Here is a 14,799-nt window from a genome sequence, read left to right as displayed (position 1 = left end):
AAATTTCATTTTGTATCAACCAAGGGAAAATGTGTCTGCTTATTTTCATACCAATTCTCTCCATGGCAGCACAACTGTAATATGATTTCCAAAAAGGTCACCCTGAAAACGACATTGAATGGAGTACTAAGTAATATGATTTCCAAAAAGGTCACCCTGAAAACGACACTGAATGGAGTACCATTCTAATTCAGAGTCAAACTGACCTCAGTGTGAATTTGTTTACGGACATCTACAAAGGTTTGGAGGGATAGTGACCAAGAGCAATTACTTTCAAGAATGTAAAGCTTCAAATACATTCATCAAACAAGGTCAGTACCTTCATGTCAAGCCCATAATCCAAACAATGCTTTAAAATGTGTTACCTTGACCCCAAGGTCAAAGAGGAAAGTGAGTGTTTTGCAGAGTAACCTTCTTAAACTCATGATTCATTTCAAGCAACAAAATTCATCAAGGCATTAAGGAAATATTAGCAAATCACAGAACTTGAACCGAAACCTTAATGCAAACATTCTATGAGTGCTTGTTGACCCAATGTCAGTGGGGTGTGTGAACATGTCACATGATGACCTATCTTAGTTTCATAATGATTTAGGCCAGGTATGACGAGAATCTACTCAGGAGCTCAGAAAATATATGCAAATTAAAAGCTGTAACCAAATATTAACATACAACTGGTTCCACCGCACTAACAGTAGAAAGTGACTGCTATGTCTTACTTCCCAACTAACATTTACTGGACAAAAAGCTGACTAACATCTACAAAACAATAAATTTATTTTATGTCAATTTTATACATTGATTAAAATCTTAAATACATAATGTTCCATTTAAATGTAATTTTGTTGACACAAACTGTTACATCAGTTATATGATCAAAACAAGGTGAAATAATAATAATAATAATAATAATAATAACATAAGATACTACAAAGAACAAAAATGAATACAGTTCTGACAGCAGATATAATTTTCAATAAACCATAGTAAAACTGATCTGATCTTGTACAATAATAATAATAATAATAATAATAATAATAATAATAATAATTACTGATGCAACTGTACAAATTTTAATATGGTACCTCAAAAGTAACTATAGGAGCAATATAAATTGTTGAATAATATGTAGGTTAACAGCAACAATCAGTCACGTTGAAACTTGTTTCCAGCATCTTATACAAATCTACATTTATGCTGTGTACTTGATTACCAGTAGTATCTGATAATCCTATCTGTTTAAGAACAAATGCTCATTATGGGTATTGAAGATACCATATATACTCACTTATAAGTTGAGTCACACTGACAAAAACAAAGATCCTGATCTGTCGTAGCATAATGCACCAGCAGATCAGGGTTTATCTTGTTTACTACTGATGACTTCTAACCAACTACAGACATTGATCTGCTGGTGCATTATGCAATAGCAGATCTGGGTCTGTGCAGTTTGCAGTTTGGACTCAAAAGTGATTACATATGGTAATCTGCTGTTCCTGTGTTGGGTTTAACACCATTTCACAGTGATAAGACAGGCTATACATGGTGACCTGTATAACTGGTGAAGGAAGAACCCTGGGGTGGGGTGGGGTGGGGTGGGGGGAAGCCTGGTAAGAACTATTGACCCATGGGAAGCTACTGGTGAAGATACTCTAAATGAAGAATCAGCATCAATAAGTGTAAATACAAACAGTTACTAAGACCAAACAGTGGGAGTTAGGAGAGAATAATTTGCATGAAGGAGATGGTGAGGAAGGAAGAAAAAAAACCCATTTCTTAATGTGGTCCTTGATATTAAAGCACCTCATTATAACAGGGTCCCCGGTATAAAGCACCTCATTATAACAGGGTCCCCGATATAAAGCACCTCATTATAACAGGGTCCCTGATATAAAGCACCTCATTATAACAGGGTCCCTGATACAAAGCACCTCATTATAACAGGGTCCCTGATATAAAGCACTTCATTACAACAGGATCCCTGATATAAAGTACCTCAGCACAACAGGGTCTCTGATATAAAAGCACTGCATTATAACAGGGTCTCTAATATAAAAGCACCCCATTATAACACAGTTCTGATATAAAGCACCTCACTCTAACATGGTTTCTGATATACAGCACCTCATTATAGCAGAACCCCTGATATAACATGGGTATGATCATAGATCCCATAATACTGTTTGAAATAATGTATCCCATATGATGACTGTGTCTAAAACATAGTAGGCTCCTTTAAACAGCCTTTAAGTGAGAGAGAACCACATTTGCCAACATGTATAAATACCAACATGTCCATTCAAGGCATAAACACCAATATGTCCATTCAAGGCAAAACACAATATACAGTGTACTGTCTTTAGTAAGAATTAAAGCTTGCAGATTATACATTCAATCTACGCTTGTAGCCCACTAAGGTGAGAGATTTTTAAAAGTTCTTAGTTACATGGGACTTTCGAATCCTTTGAATGAACATGACCATAAAGCAGTTTTAAAAAAGAAACAGGAAGCAGCCTGCCTGCCATGAAATTGTAAATGGTTGAGTATATATAGTTTCTTGGACAATTCATCCTCACACCATGTGTACTCATTATACAGTCATGGGTGCAGGCTAACCCAACACTGTAGGGAGCCTTTAGAATCATGTTATACTGTAAAGACCTTGATAAAGGGTACAGAATACAATGCAAGTAGGTCTAACATCCCTTACAAGATGTATTTTTTCCTTTCTTGCTATTTTTATACTAGACGAAATTGCAGGTTCCCTCTGGCATTGATTACCACATATACTTGCTTGTAAGTTGTATCCAACTGCAAACTGCACATACCCAATGTACACAATGTTCTGGCAGGTCTGCGTATGTGCAGTTTGTTAGGAGTAATCAGTAGAACAAACAATATAGACCCTGATCTGTAGGTGCATTATACTAATGCAGATCAGACTTTTTGCTGTTTGCAGCCTGAATTGACTTACAAGCAAGTACAGAGGTTAACCCTCCACTGTTAACAATTGATGCCATATGGTACTCAGGGTGTGCCCCAAAGACAGTCCAGCTTTTGACAAGTAAAAACAGTCTTTTAAGAATGTTTGGTTCTGTGAATATTAAATGAATACAGATAACCAAAAGTACATACATAAATATAGTTTTAAAAATACACTGCTTGATTTTTCCACTCTTTGCAGTGTATTGTTTTCTAAAATTGCTAATAACAGTAATAATAATAATACTAATTGTAATAATTACATAGGAAGATATAAACTTTTAAATAAGAAAATGCATAGCAGAACAAGGTTTCTGTGGAACACTATGTTTTGCCTTTTTCATCATTATTGGCTTGAATGTAGCTTTAACGCTGTGTTGAGATCAACAATACCATCATCAGCATCAGTAAGATTAAACACTTCTATCATCATATTATATATATATATATATATAGATAGGTAGACACAGAGAGAGATTTACACACACACGGTGTAAATATTGTTTATAATATTTCACAATTAATGTGCATTTTTAGAACATTAAAACAAAGAAAAATTATATCCACATTCGGTTTATTTTTCAAAATGTTTATGTACCTGTCCATGTTGATGACATTGAACATGCATGTAGTAGCAAAGAATTTATATTGGCATGATTATGGTCAGAACTCTTATATAATGGTAATAACATTTTTAAACAATATGCATTTGTATAAATAAATGTCACTGATTGTGGATAAACACATTTTATGTTCATTTTCTGTTTTTCTTGCACATCTATTCCTCATATTTTTTTTTTGTAGCTTTGTGTCTAAGGAAAGAGATCTTTTATTGACCATGACCCTACATCCATTTTCTTAACAGAATTCAACATGAACACAACATATTTACTTCAGTTCATTAACATAAAGGTACAGAATGATAGACAAAAGATGTTTCTAAATTATTTAGTCAAAAAGTACAAATCAGAAGCACGTCCAACACCGAAAATGCTCATTTCCAGTACATTTTATAATAAAGCATATATATAACGTTTTCTTTTTCTTGTCACAACGTTTTTATATTAAATTTCACAAATATATGACTGCTGCATTCATTTTTGGGCAAAAGTGTTTGGCAAGAGCCATTAATCTCTGGCACATACACTCCCACATTTATATATGTACATACACACATCCAGGAGTCAAAAGTATTTCCCCAAAATGACTAACATTATTGATGCTTTCAGAAATGCACACTGTTGTGCATGATAAAAACATGATGGTAATTAAAATATCTGTATTTCTGGCTACAGGCGGAACTGGTAATTAGCCACTTGGTAACAGTAGTTTTCCCATTACAAATATAAAGTAGAATTATGTCCCTTTGGTTTACAAGTCTGCAAAATGAAAATCAGTAGAAATGGAAAGGAACCAGTCAAAAAATAAAATGAAGTTCTAGTTTTATTATCTAGTAAAGTTTTAGCAGGCCAATAATTGCAGAAGTATTAGAAATAAATTGTCTTACTGTGGCAAATTTTCTAAAAGGGTAATAAACGACCAATTCAATTTCAAAGAGGTCATGAATTGGAAGACCTTACAAAAGCTATGCCAGTATGGAATGAAAACTGTTATAAATTCTTAAAAACCCCACTGGAAATCTCTGAAGAACACTACAAATATGTTTAATGACAGTACACCTCATTGCTTCGGGGAACCCACTGATCCAAACCATTGTATTCAAAGAAATATATTGATCCAACCATTGTGTTCAGAGAAGTGTTGTGTTTTGGAGTTGTATCACTTACAAAGGTGAGGGTATCCTTGTACCCTGTGAATGGCAATATAAAGTATGAAAACAAGCCACACACAAAGCTTTTCTTAAGAAAAGTTGTGGACTGTTGTCACCAATGTATTTCTGCAAGGCTTATGGATATTTCAAGACAAAGAATATAAATCCACACCCCCAGACATGATGCAGTGGAAACAAAACAACATTCCAACCGTGATGTGACCAGCACAGATCCCAGACATTAAAACAACACAAAATGAATGGAGAAAATTAAAGTTAAAATGACACATGCTTCATAAGGGCTTTTTCACATCAGTACCTATATGAATGAGGCAATTAGTTAAAAACCAGTACATATATCACCAAGTTTGGACTGAAATAAGCTAAGGATTATATTTTTTTAAAATTACAAATAAATTTGTACTAAAACATCGAGGTACTATATGCAGTAGCAATTTAATGGAAATACTTTTGACCCAAGTGTGTACACACACACATGCACGCACACATGCTGGTTTTGCCAGTTTCTCCAAATCTGAAAGGGTACAAAATTGTCTCATGATGGATTTTCCGGATATGTCAAGATGTCCTAACAATGACAATACTGTTGTCCTGATACCATCAAGATGTCATAACAATAACAATACTATTTGCCTGATGCTGTCAAGATGTCTTAACAATGACAATACTATTTGCCTGATGCTGTCAAGATGTCTTAACAATGACAATACTATTTGCCTGATGCTGTCAAGATGTCTTAACAATGACAATACTATTTGCCTGATGCTGTCAAGATGTCTTAACAATGACAATACTATTTGCCTGATGCTGTCAAGATGTCTTAACAATGACAATACTGTTGTCCTGATACCATCAAGATGTCATAACAATAACAATACTATTTGCCTGATGCTGTCAAGATGTCTTAACAATGACAATACTATTTGCCTGATGCTGTCAAGATGTACTAACAATGACATATGATTGTCTCAATACTGACAATATGTGCTACTAACAAGGACATAATATTAATAGTATAATGATATATGCCACATTTTCTGAATGTTGATATGAGGAAACATTAGTAATCTACCAATTTGTTACTACAGACCAAAAAAAAAGGACTGTCATTATTGGGCTGAGACTAGAATTATAACCTGATAGACGGACAATGACTAGTGCGAAATGATTTCTAAGTTCAAAATAAATAAGACTTTCTACTGATTTATACAGTAAATACATGATGGTAATAATACAGTGGTATATGTCATATTACATATATAATACTGGTTTTTTATTTTCTTCTCTATAAATTTTTGTGGTTTTGCAAAAAATAACATTTTTATTGGAATTTAAATTGACAGATCAAGAAAGAAGACCTATTATTTTCTACAGGAAAGAAGTCCTATTATTTCCACAGGAAAGAAGTCCTATTATTTCCACAGGAAAGGGGTCCTACTGTTTCCACAGGAAAAGGGTTCTAATACTTCCACAGGGAAGAGGTCTTATTGTTACCATAGGAAAGGAGTTCTAATAGTTCCAATGGAGAGAGGTTCCTACTGTTTTCACAGAAAGATCACTTTGCTAATTCTTTAACTCATTCTTTGAAGAAACCATGAAATCCACAAAAACTAATACCATGTGTACTACCATGTATACTTGCATATAAGTCGAGTCCAACTGCAAAAAGACCATGATCTGCCTTCACATAATGCATCTGCAGATCCGGGTCTCTAGTTTGTCAGAAGTAATCACCTGAACCTACAAACAAAACAGACTCTGATTTGCCAATGCATTATGCAACAGAACATCAGGGTTAATGTTGTTTGCAGCTTGAATCCACTTATAAGTAGGTAAATACAGTAACAGTAAATTCATTTATACAGTAGATTTCTATTACAACCAACAAAAGTAAAAAGTATATCATAAATTATGATGGAAGTCATGCTAAAATTTTAAATGCCCATCAGAAATGAAGCTTCTGTAGACATAGCTGATTTAATAATGTGAAAAAATCCCTAGAAATGCTTTGAATCGGAATAAGAAATAGGACAGTATAGTGATTATTTTTTTAAAATAGTTCTCTCTCTCACGAAAACATCACCTCTAAGAATACTCTCTCACACTGTAAACATCACTTCAAAGAATTCTCTCATCTTTTACACATCACTTCAAAGAATTCTCTCATCTTTTACACATCACTTCAAAGAATTCTCTCATCTTTTACACATCACTTCAAAGAATTCTCTCATCTTTTACACATCACTTCTAAGAATTCTCTCACATTTTCACTTCTAAGAAATCTCTCATTTTTACACATCATTTCTTGATAGTTCTCCAATTAAATTTTAAAAACTAACAGTGCTGAAGAATTCACATCTATAATGGCAGTTTTCATAGAATGTATTGCAATACATCGCTAAGAGTTACACTGCAGAAATAACAAAATAACATGCACCATACTTTAAGATCTGCTGAGAAATAAAATGTTCAGCTTACAACAACAAAGTTATTCTTGACTGATTAGGCATAAATAAAACTTAAAATACTTACTAATTTGTTATAGTAAGAATTATAATAGTAAGAATTATAGATAAATAAAAAAAAATACTCCCTGGTGTCAAAAACTTGGAATACATTTTGAAGGATCTAATGAAGAAGTTTATAAAATGGAGAAAACTGCTGCAGACATGACACAAAGCAAAATGAAACCATCTACCTACAAAAAGTACCTTAATAAATGAATATACAGGTATCTGCAATCTGTAATGTAATTCTTAGAACTGGTTGATGATATAAACAAATATTACAATATCATATGAAATTTGTGTCTTTAAAACTTAATCATATGCTGTTATACCATTCTAACACTTGCTAAGAAACTGGATAATGATGAAAAAAGAAAGCTTTCATTTCAGGGGTAAAATGAATACATACTCAAAGTATTCTATATTTTTCTTTGCTCAAAAAATTATGAAATTGGAATGCATTATAGCTGGCAAAATTTGTTTAAATTTCTCATGAACATAAGGAAGTCAAATTCAAGACATAAAAACTCAGAGCACTATTAAACTTAAGACCAAGTGTTCTCTTGGAATACCAGTGCACATTTTTAAAACAAAAATATGATAATCAATACAAAATAAGGTCATTTCAATCCCCAGAATAAACTGCCATGATTCAAACACAGCACTGACCTACTAAATAGCAGAAATACTTAAATACAGCAGCATCTAACCAGGCCTTGATGACTGGTATCCCTTTGATCTCTTTACCTACTCTAGTTTCAAAGCAGCTAAACTGGTGAACCTTGGCAATGTGTCTTTTGGTTCAAGCAGCCATGTAATTATTTTCAAATTATTTAAAAAACCTGATCATTTTAAAAATGAAGAGACAATGGAAGAAACAATAGCAAATTTACAATGAAAATGACTATATGAGAAATAAAGTTGAACTGATGCACAAACATTTTGTTTTCATTGGTCCACAAAAAATAATGCTGACGTAATGATAATACCATTTCCAGTTGACAGAGAACACAATAAAATTATTTTGCACGATGAAGAATGAAAAGAATGTTTGCAGGAATCAATCACATAAGAAAATATTCCCCAAAAAGCAATGTACACATAATTATCTACATGGACACAAAGCATGGGATGAATCGATTTTTAATTTGACACAGTGTAAGAAAACTTTATCAGATCTTTCTGTTTTGTAAGTTTTTGTTTGAAAGTCACTTTGAAGATTTATGAAAAGTAGGACTCAATGACTCATTTTAAATTTCCTTCTTACGTATTATCAACTTGAACACTATAGCATAAGGTTTATTGCTTTCTCTGTCGTTTGTGTGAGAATGTTTGCATTCATTAACAATATAACTTTAGAGCAATTGGATCATCAAAGGTCATAAGATTCATCATGTGATACCAGAAAGAAAGACTAAATTTTGACTATTTGCAAATTTTTGTTTGTCAATAACTTCCAGAGAATTTCAGTGATGAATATTAATGCTTCATGTCCAGACTCAGTCAATTGCTGAGTGTCAAGACACAAAGTATATTAAATTCAGAAGGTATTTCAGTCAATTGCTGTGTCAAGACACAAAGTATATTAAACTCAGAAGGTATTTCAGTCAACTGCTGTGTCAAGACACAAAGTATATTAAATTTGGAAGGTATTTCAGTCAACTGCTGTGTCAAGACACAAAGTATATTAAATTTGGAAGGTATTTCAGTCAATTGCTCAGTGTCAAGACACAAAGTATATTAAATTTAGAAGGTATTTCAGTCAATTGCTGTGTCAAGACACAAAGTATATTAAATTCAGAAGGTATTTCAGTCAACTGCCATGTCAAGACACAAAGTATATTGAATTTACAAGGTATTTCAGTCAACATCTGTGTCAAGACACAAAGTATATTAAATTTGGAAGGTATTTCAGTCAATTGCTCAGTGTCAAGACTCAAAGTATATTAAATTTAGAAGGTATTTCAATCAACTTCTGTGTCAAGACAGTATATTAAATTTGGAAGGTATTTCAGTCAATTGCTGTGTCAAGACACAAAGTATATTAAATTTAGAAGGTATTTCAGTCAACTGCTGTGTCAAGACACAAAGTATATTAAATTTGGAAGGTATTTCAGTCAATTGCTGTGTCAAGACACAAGTATATTAAATTTAGAAGGTATTTCAGTCAACTGCTGTGTCAAGACAAAGTATATTAAATTTGAAAGGTATTTCAGTCAATTGCTGTGACATCAAGACACAAAGTATATTAAATTTGGAAGGTATTTCAGTCAACTGCTGTGTCAAGACAAAAGTATATTAAATTTAGAAGGTATTTCAGTCAATTGCTGTGTCAAGACACAAAGTATATTAAATTTAGAAGGTATTTCAGTCAATTGCTGTGTCAAGACACAAAGTACATTAAATTTGGAAGGTATTTCAGTCAACTGCTGTGTCAAGACACAAAGTATATTAAATTTACAAGGTATTTCAGTCAACTGCTGTGTCAAGACACATATCAAATTTGGAAGGTATTTCAGTCAACTGCTGTGTCAAGACACAAAGTATATTAAATTTAGAAGGTATTTCAGTCAACTGCTGTGTCAAGACACAAAGTATATTAAATTTGGAAGGTATTTCAGTCAACTGCTGTGTCAAGACAAAAGTATATTAAATTTAGAAGGTATTTCAGTCAATTGCTGTGTCAAGATACAAAGTATATTAAATTTAGAAGGTATTTCAGTCAATTGCTGTGTCAAGACACAAAGTACATTAAATTTGGAAGGTATTTCAGTCAACTGCTGTGTCAAGACACAAAGTATATTAAATTTACAAGGTATTTCACTCAACTTCTGTGTCAAGACACATATCAAATTTGGAAGGTATTTCAGTCAACTGCTGTGTCAAGACACAAAGTATATTAAATTTAGAAGGTATTTCAGTCAACTGCTGTGTCAAGACACAAAGTATATTAAATTTAGAAGGTATTTCAGTCAATTGCTATGTCAAGACACAAAGTATATTAAATTTTGAAGGTATTTCAGTCAATTGCTCAGTGTCAAGACACAAAGTATATTAAATTTGGAAGGTATTTCAGTCAATTGCTACGTCAAGACACAAAGTATATTAAATTTGGAAGGTATTTCAGTCAACTGCTGTGTCAAGACACAGTATATTAAATTTGGAAGGTATTTCAGTCAATTGCTGTGTCAAGACACAGAGTATACTGAATTTGGAAGGTATTTCAGCCAATTTTTGTGTCTAGACCAAGAGTATATTAATTTTGGAAGGTATTTCAGTAAATTCTTCTGTGTCAAGATATATATTAAATTTTTGGAAAGCATTTCAGTCAATTTGACCTAAATGTGCCCAAAGTCCAAATGTAAAAGCATATGTGAGCAGCCAAAGAGGCAAACAGACACAATGGTGCAAAATAAATTTCTGTCTCTTTTATTCTTAATCAAACAATGAAAGCTTACTATTCAGTACTAACATTGTTAAGCTTTGGTCAACCTGCATGCTTTGGTTGTCACTGTTAATAATGCTAAGTTGTTGTTGTAGGGTTTAACACCATTTTTCAGCACATGATAGGCTATACATGGCAGCCAGTATTAATGGTGGAGGAAGAACCCGGGAAATCCACGGAAAGAACCAATGACCCTTGAGAAGCTACTGGCAAGCTTTCTTACATACCCACATTGGCCGAATCTGAGACTCAAACCTACTCAGACAGAGGTGAGATGGCAGTGATCTGTAATGGAGAGCGCTTTAGACCACTTGGCCATTCGGGGCCCCCAATAATGCTAAGTACTACCATTGTTAAGATTTGATCAATCTGCATGCTTTGGTTGTCACTGTTAATAATGCTAAGTACAAACATTGTCAAGATTTGGTCAACCTGCATGCTTTGGTTGTCACAGTTAATAATGCTAAGTACTACCATTGTTAAGATTTGGTCAACCTATATGCTTTGGTTGTCACTGTTAATAATGCTAAGTACAAACATTGTTAAGCTTTGGCGAGTGATCTGGAGGTGTCAGGCTTTGAATCCACAGATGACTTGTTTTTGACTCCTGTATGAATTTTTTAAATTCCTGTATGACTGTGCTTTTGACTCCAGTATGACTGTGTTTTGACCCATATAATGTCATTTTTAGACACACAGATGATCATGTATTTTTGACTCATTTTTTGATAAACAGCAATATTTTCTTGATGTGTCCTATAATGGTTTTCATTTAGCTCACAGATGTGCTAAGGAATATTAAAAACATAATTGCAAGAAAACAAAAGAAAGCTTTCCACAAAAATATTATTTTTGGATCATATCACCACACGTAACTTAATAACAAAGGTCAGCCTGTACCTTCACAAGGTGAAAGTCTTCTGCACTTACCAGTATTTCCTACATATAAACTTGTGTAATCTTATGCATTCAAGTGGCCATCTTCTTATCTTAATGATTTTGGGTCTTTTGACAACTTTAAAAGATCAGTTACATAAACTCTGTAATCACAGCTGATCTTGCTTTGTATTTATCAGAATGTAGGATAATCTTGGAATTCATTTCCCCCCAAAAATTTCTAACAGCACTAGGCTGAATGCAATATCTCTCCCTGGAACTCCAATCCATTCGATCACTGACAGTGCACATGCTTAGGAAATATGACTTACAAATACTGACATTTTTCTTAATTTAGATGCCCACATACAAAAATACTGATAAAGGAAACTAATATCAAATTCATACCACAGCCTTTGTGCTCGACAATGCCAGAATTATTTGCTTCACATACGAACTCTGAATCTCGATCAGTTAATTGTTAGAACAAGGAAACAAATGAAGAGCAAGCATTACAGGCACAGATGGAACAAACTTCTGCCAAGAATTATGCATACTTCTATTGCAGGCGTAAACTGTGTTCATCTTTGTAAAGAATCCCATATTTCCCTTTGATGATGGCATCCTGGAAAGAGAGCAGCCTGTCAATGTTCAGCATGAAAATGCAATTATTTGCTGTTTGTTACCATAGGTTGCATGGTATGCCACTAACTATAATGAAATATAATACACCAATGCAAATTTCTTGATATTAAGATTCTGTATTGTTTCTAACTTTTCATATCCTCTCATTTTATGTATGCTATTAAGCCTTAACAATAATTATTTTTGTCCTCTAATTCTGTGTACAAAGAGCCTTTTCTTCTAATACAAAAAGCTGGCTGTGCTCTGTACGTCAAGCCCACCCCTGACCTCTTGGCAAATTTATGTTGTAAATATCAATATGTATCCACATGCCAAGTAACATCACTCTGTCGTCAACTGCACATTAGAAACTGTCAGACCATATGTAAAAAAAATACCGTTATTATTAATCTCGGGTGTCGAAGGATGGACCAACGTGAATTACATGAAACTGCTGCCAAGGCAGGCTTGAAAAACAATATGCAAATTCATAATGCTTATGTAAATTATAATTCTATGTTTTACTCAGAATTATTTGTGCATCTGAAAAATTAATGAAAGTGTACAAAAAATTACAGACAATACAGTCATTCACTACGCATAACCTACAGCTTGCTTTTTTATTTAGAAATGTTTGGCTACAAGGAAGCTACAATGAACAAAATAAAACAACTCCAACAGTAAACTGTTATAGATAACTTTTACAGGTGACGTTTAAGGGAAATTTAACTGTCATGACTTTGAAATGTTTTTATTTCTTCAAATAATCAACTCAGAATATCATTCAGTATTTGTTACTTGTGAGGCTTAAATTTGGCATTATCAAAGCGCCTATGATACTGTACATTATAAAGATAAAGGCTATGTTACTATAACTGCAGTAACAAAATTGAATGGGTAGTACAGAATGCAGTGCTGTGCTAAATATGACAAAGATTCACAAACGGCCCAAACCTGAACAACCTATTACAACACTACACTCAAGATTTGACTCTTTTCACTCTTCAAGACCGTCAAAAGCTTCCAGTTGTGAATACTGCGTGAAGTTTTGAAAAAACATTGTCCATGCATTAGAGAAAAGTCCTTCCAATAATCTATTGATTTTTGAAGCATGATATGTTGATGTATTTCAAGAACAAGATAAATTTGTCTGGACATCCACCGCAGAAACACTTGAAATGAATAATCAGATCTGGACTGTACACATATACAACTTTGAATAAACTGTACAAGATAATATAATTTGCTATGTACAGTGTAGAGGTGCAAAGAGGAAGAGGGGAACTACAATGAGCCTGGGCTTGGGCTGCCATATCCACTAGAGAGATCATCACTAAGACTATTGGTCTGCCGTTTGATCTGGGACAGTGTGTTGTAATTGTAAGTCATACTAGCAAATACCATTCTCTCCTCATAGTCGTATTCACAGAGAATTTTGTTGTCACACAGATAGAATCTATCTCCTACACAGAATCTGAAAAGGAAAGTTGGAAACATCAGACACTGAATAAAATTACAGGCATTCCTTCACATGAAACTAACAAAATACAGTATATAGTCACTACAAGTCTGCAGTTTGTTAGGAGTAATCAGTACATTAACAAAGACACTGATCTTCCAGCCATGTATGCAAAGTTAGATTAGGGTCTATGTTGTTAGCAGTTGGAGTGAACTTATAAACAAGTAAATAAAGTAATCTTTTACAACAGAGTATTGCAAGATATTTTAATTTAAAATTCGATGTTGTAAGATAGCCATCATATAGAGAAGAAAAAAGCTACAAACATGAAAATTTGAACTATCAGTAGAAATCTGGTGGAAATATAACCAACAATTGAAGTACCATATACTTCTGGTAATAAGTCAGAGATAACTAAAAACTGTATACACTGAGGTCAGCTGTCACATAATGTGCCAGCAGGTCTGGGTCTATGCAGTTTGTTAAGAGTAATTGGCTGAATAAACAATATAGACCCTCATCTGCTGGCACATTATGTGACAGTAGCTCAGGGTCCGTGATGTTTGGAGTTGAACTCAACTTGTATGTGAGCATATATGGTAGTGAAGTCAATACTATTAAAGTAACTGTTATTTTAGAAGCATTGTACTAAGCTGAAACAAACCACGTAGGTTATTCAGATTCTGGTACAAATGGACATACTTTAGAACTCGTTAAAATCCCATAGGAAATTCCATTTATGCTGGTTACACAGTTGCTGAGAAGAAATTTGAAACATTAAAACAGATGTTGCCACATGACTGGCACATGTATGTCAAAAATGTGATGTAACTATATCACATGAAAAATCTTTGAAGTAATAAATGTAGTAGTGAATAATTGGTAAAATCAACATGTACCACTTGCAGACTTTGATACAAGAGATCAAACATAAAGTAAGCAATATAAAAACATAAAAAGGCAGAGATAACATTTAAGACAATACATATATGACAAGAGTCCCTATAAGGGACTGATATTCTACTGGGCCAATAGAATTTCCCAGAATTCATGACAAGATCATTTCTTCTTTTTAACTGTCAAGTGTTCAAAATATCTCCAACATTCTTCAGTG

General features: G+C 33.5%; 1 protein-coding gene across 2 annotated transcripts in view; it reads right to left on the bottom strand.

The window, feature by feature from the left end:
- Positions 1–760: 760 nt before the first annotated feature.
- Positions 761–14,799, bottom strand: part of LOC149784979 (LIM domain only protein 3-like) — a 217,417-nt gene continuing 203,378 nt past the window's right edge. The window contains exons 6-7 of one of the 2 annotated variants that reach the window (XM_089978648.1): positions 13,628–13,700; positions 761–12,227 (exon numbers count right to left, since the gene is read on the bottom strand). In XM_089978648.1, coding sequence (XP_089834774.1) covers positions 12,162–12,227; positions 13,628–13,700 — 139 coding nt within the window. In that variant the 3' untranslated portion in view covers positions 761–12,161. Of the gene's footprint in view, positions 13,701–14,799 lie in introns of both variants that reach the window. The other variant, XM_089978647.1, reaches the window with a different exon arrangement.

Source organism: Sinohyriopsis cumingii, chromosome 13 (genome assembly GCF_028554795.1).
Source record: "Sinohyriopsis cumingii isolate HCF-2022 chromosome 13, ASM2855479v2, whole genome shotgun sequence".
Lineage (NCBI taxonomy): Eukaryota > Metazoa > Mollusca > Bivalvia > Unionida > Unionidae > Sinohyriopsis > Sinohyriopsis cumingii.
This window is presented reverse-complemented; position numbering and strand designations above follow the sequence as displayed.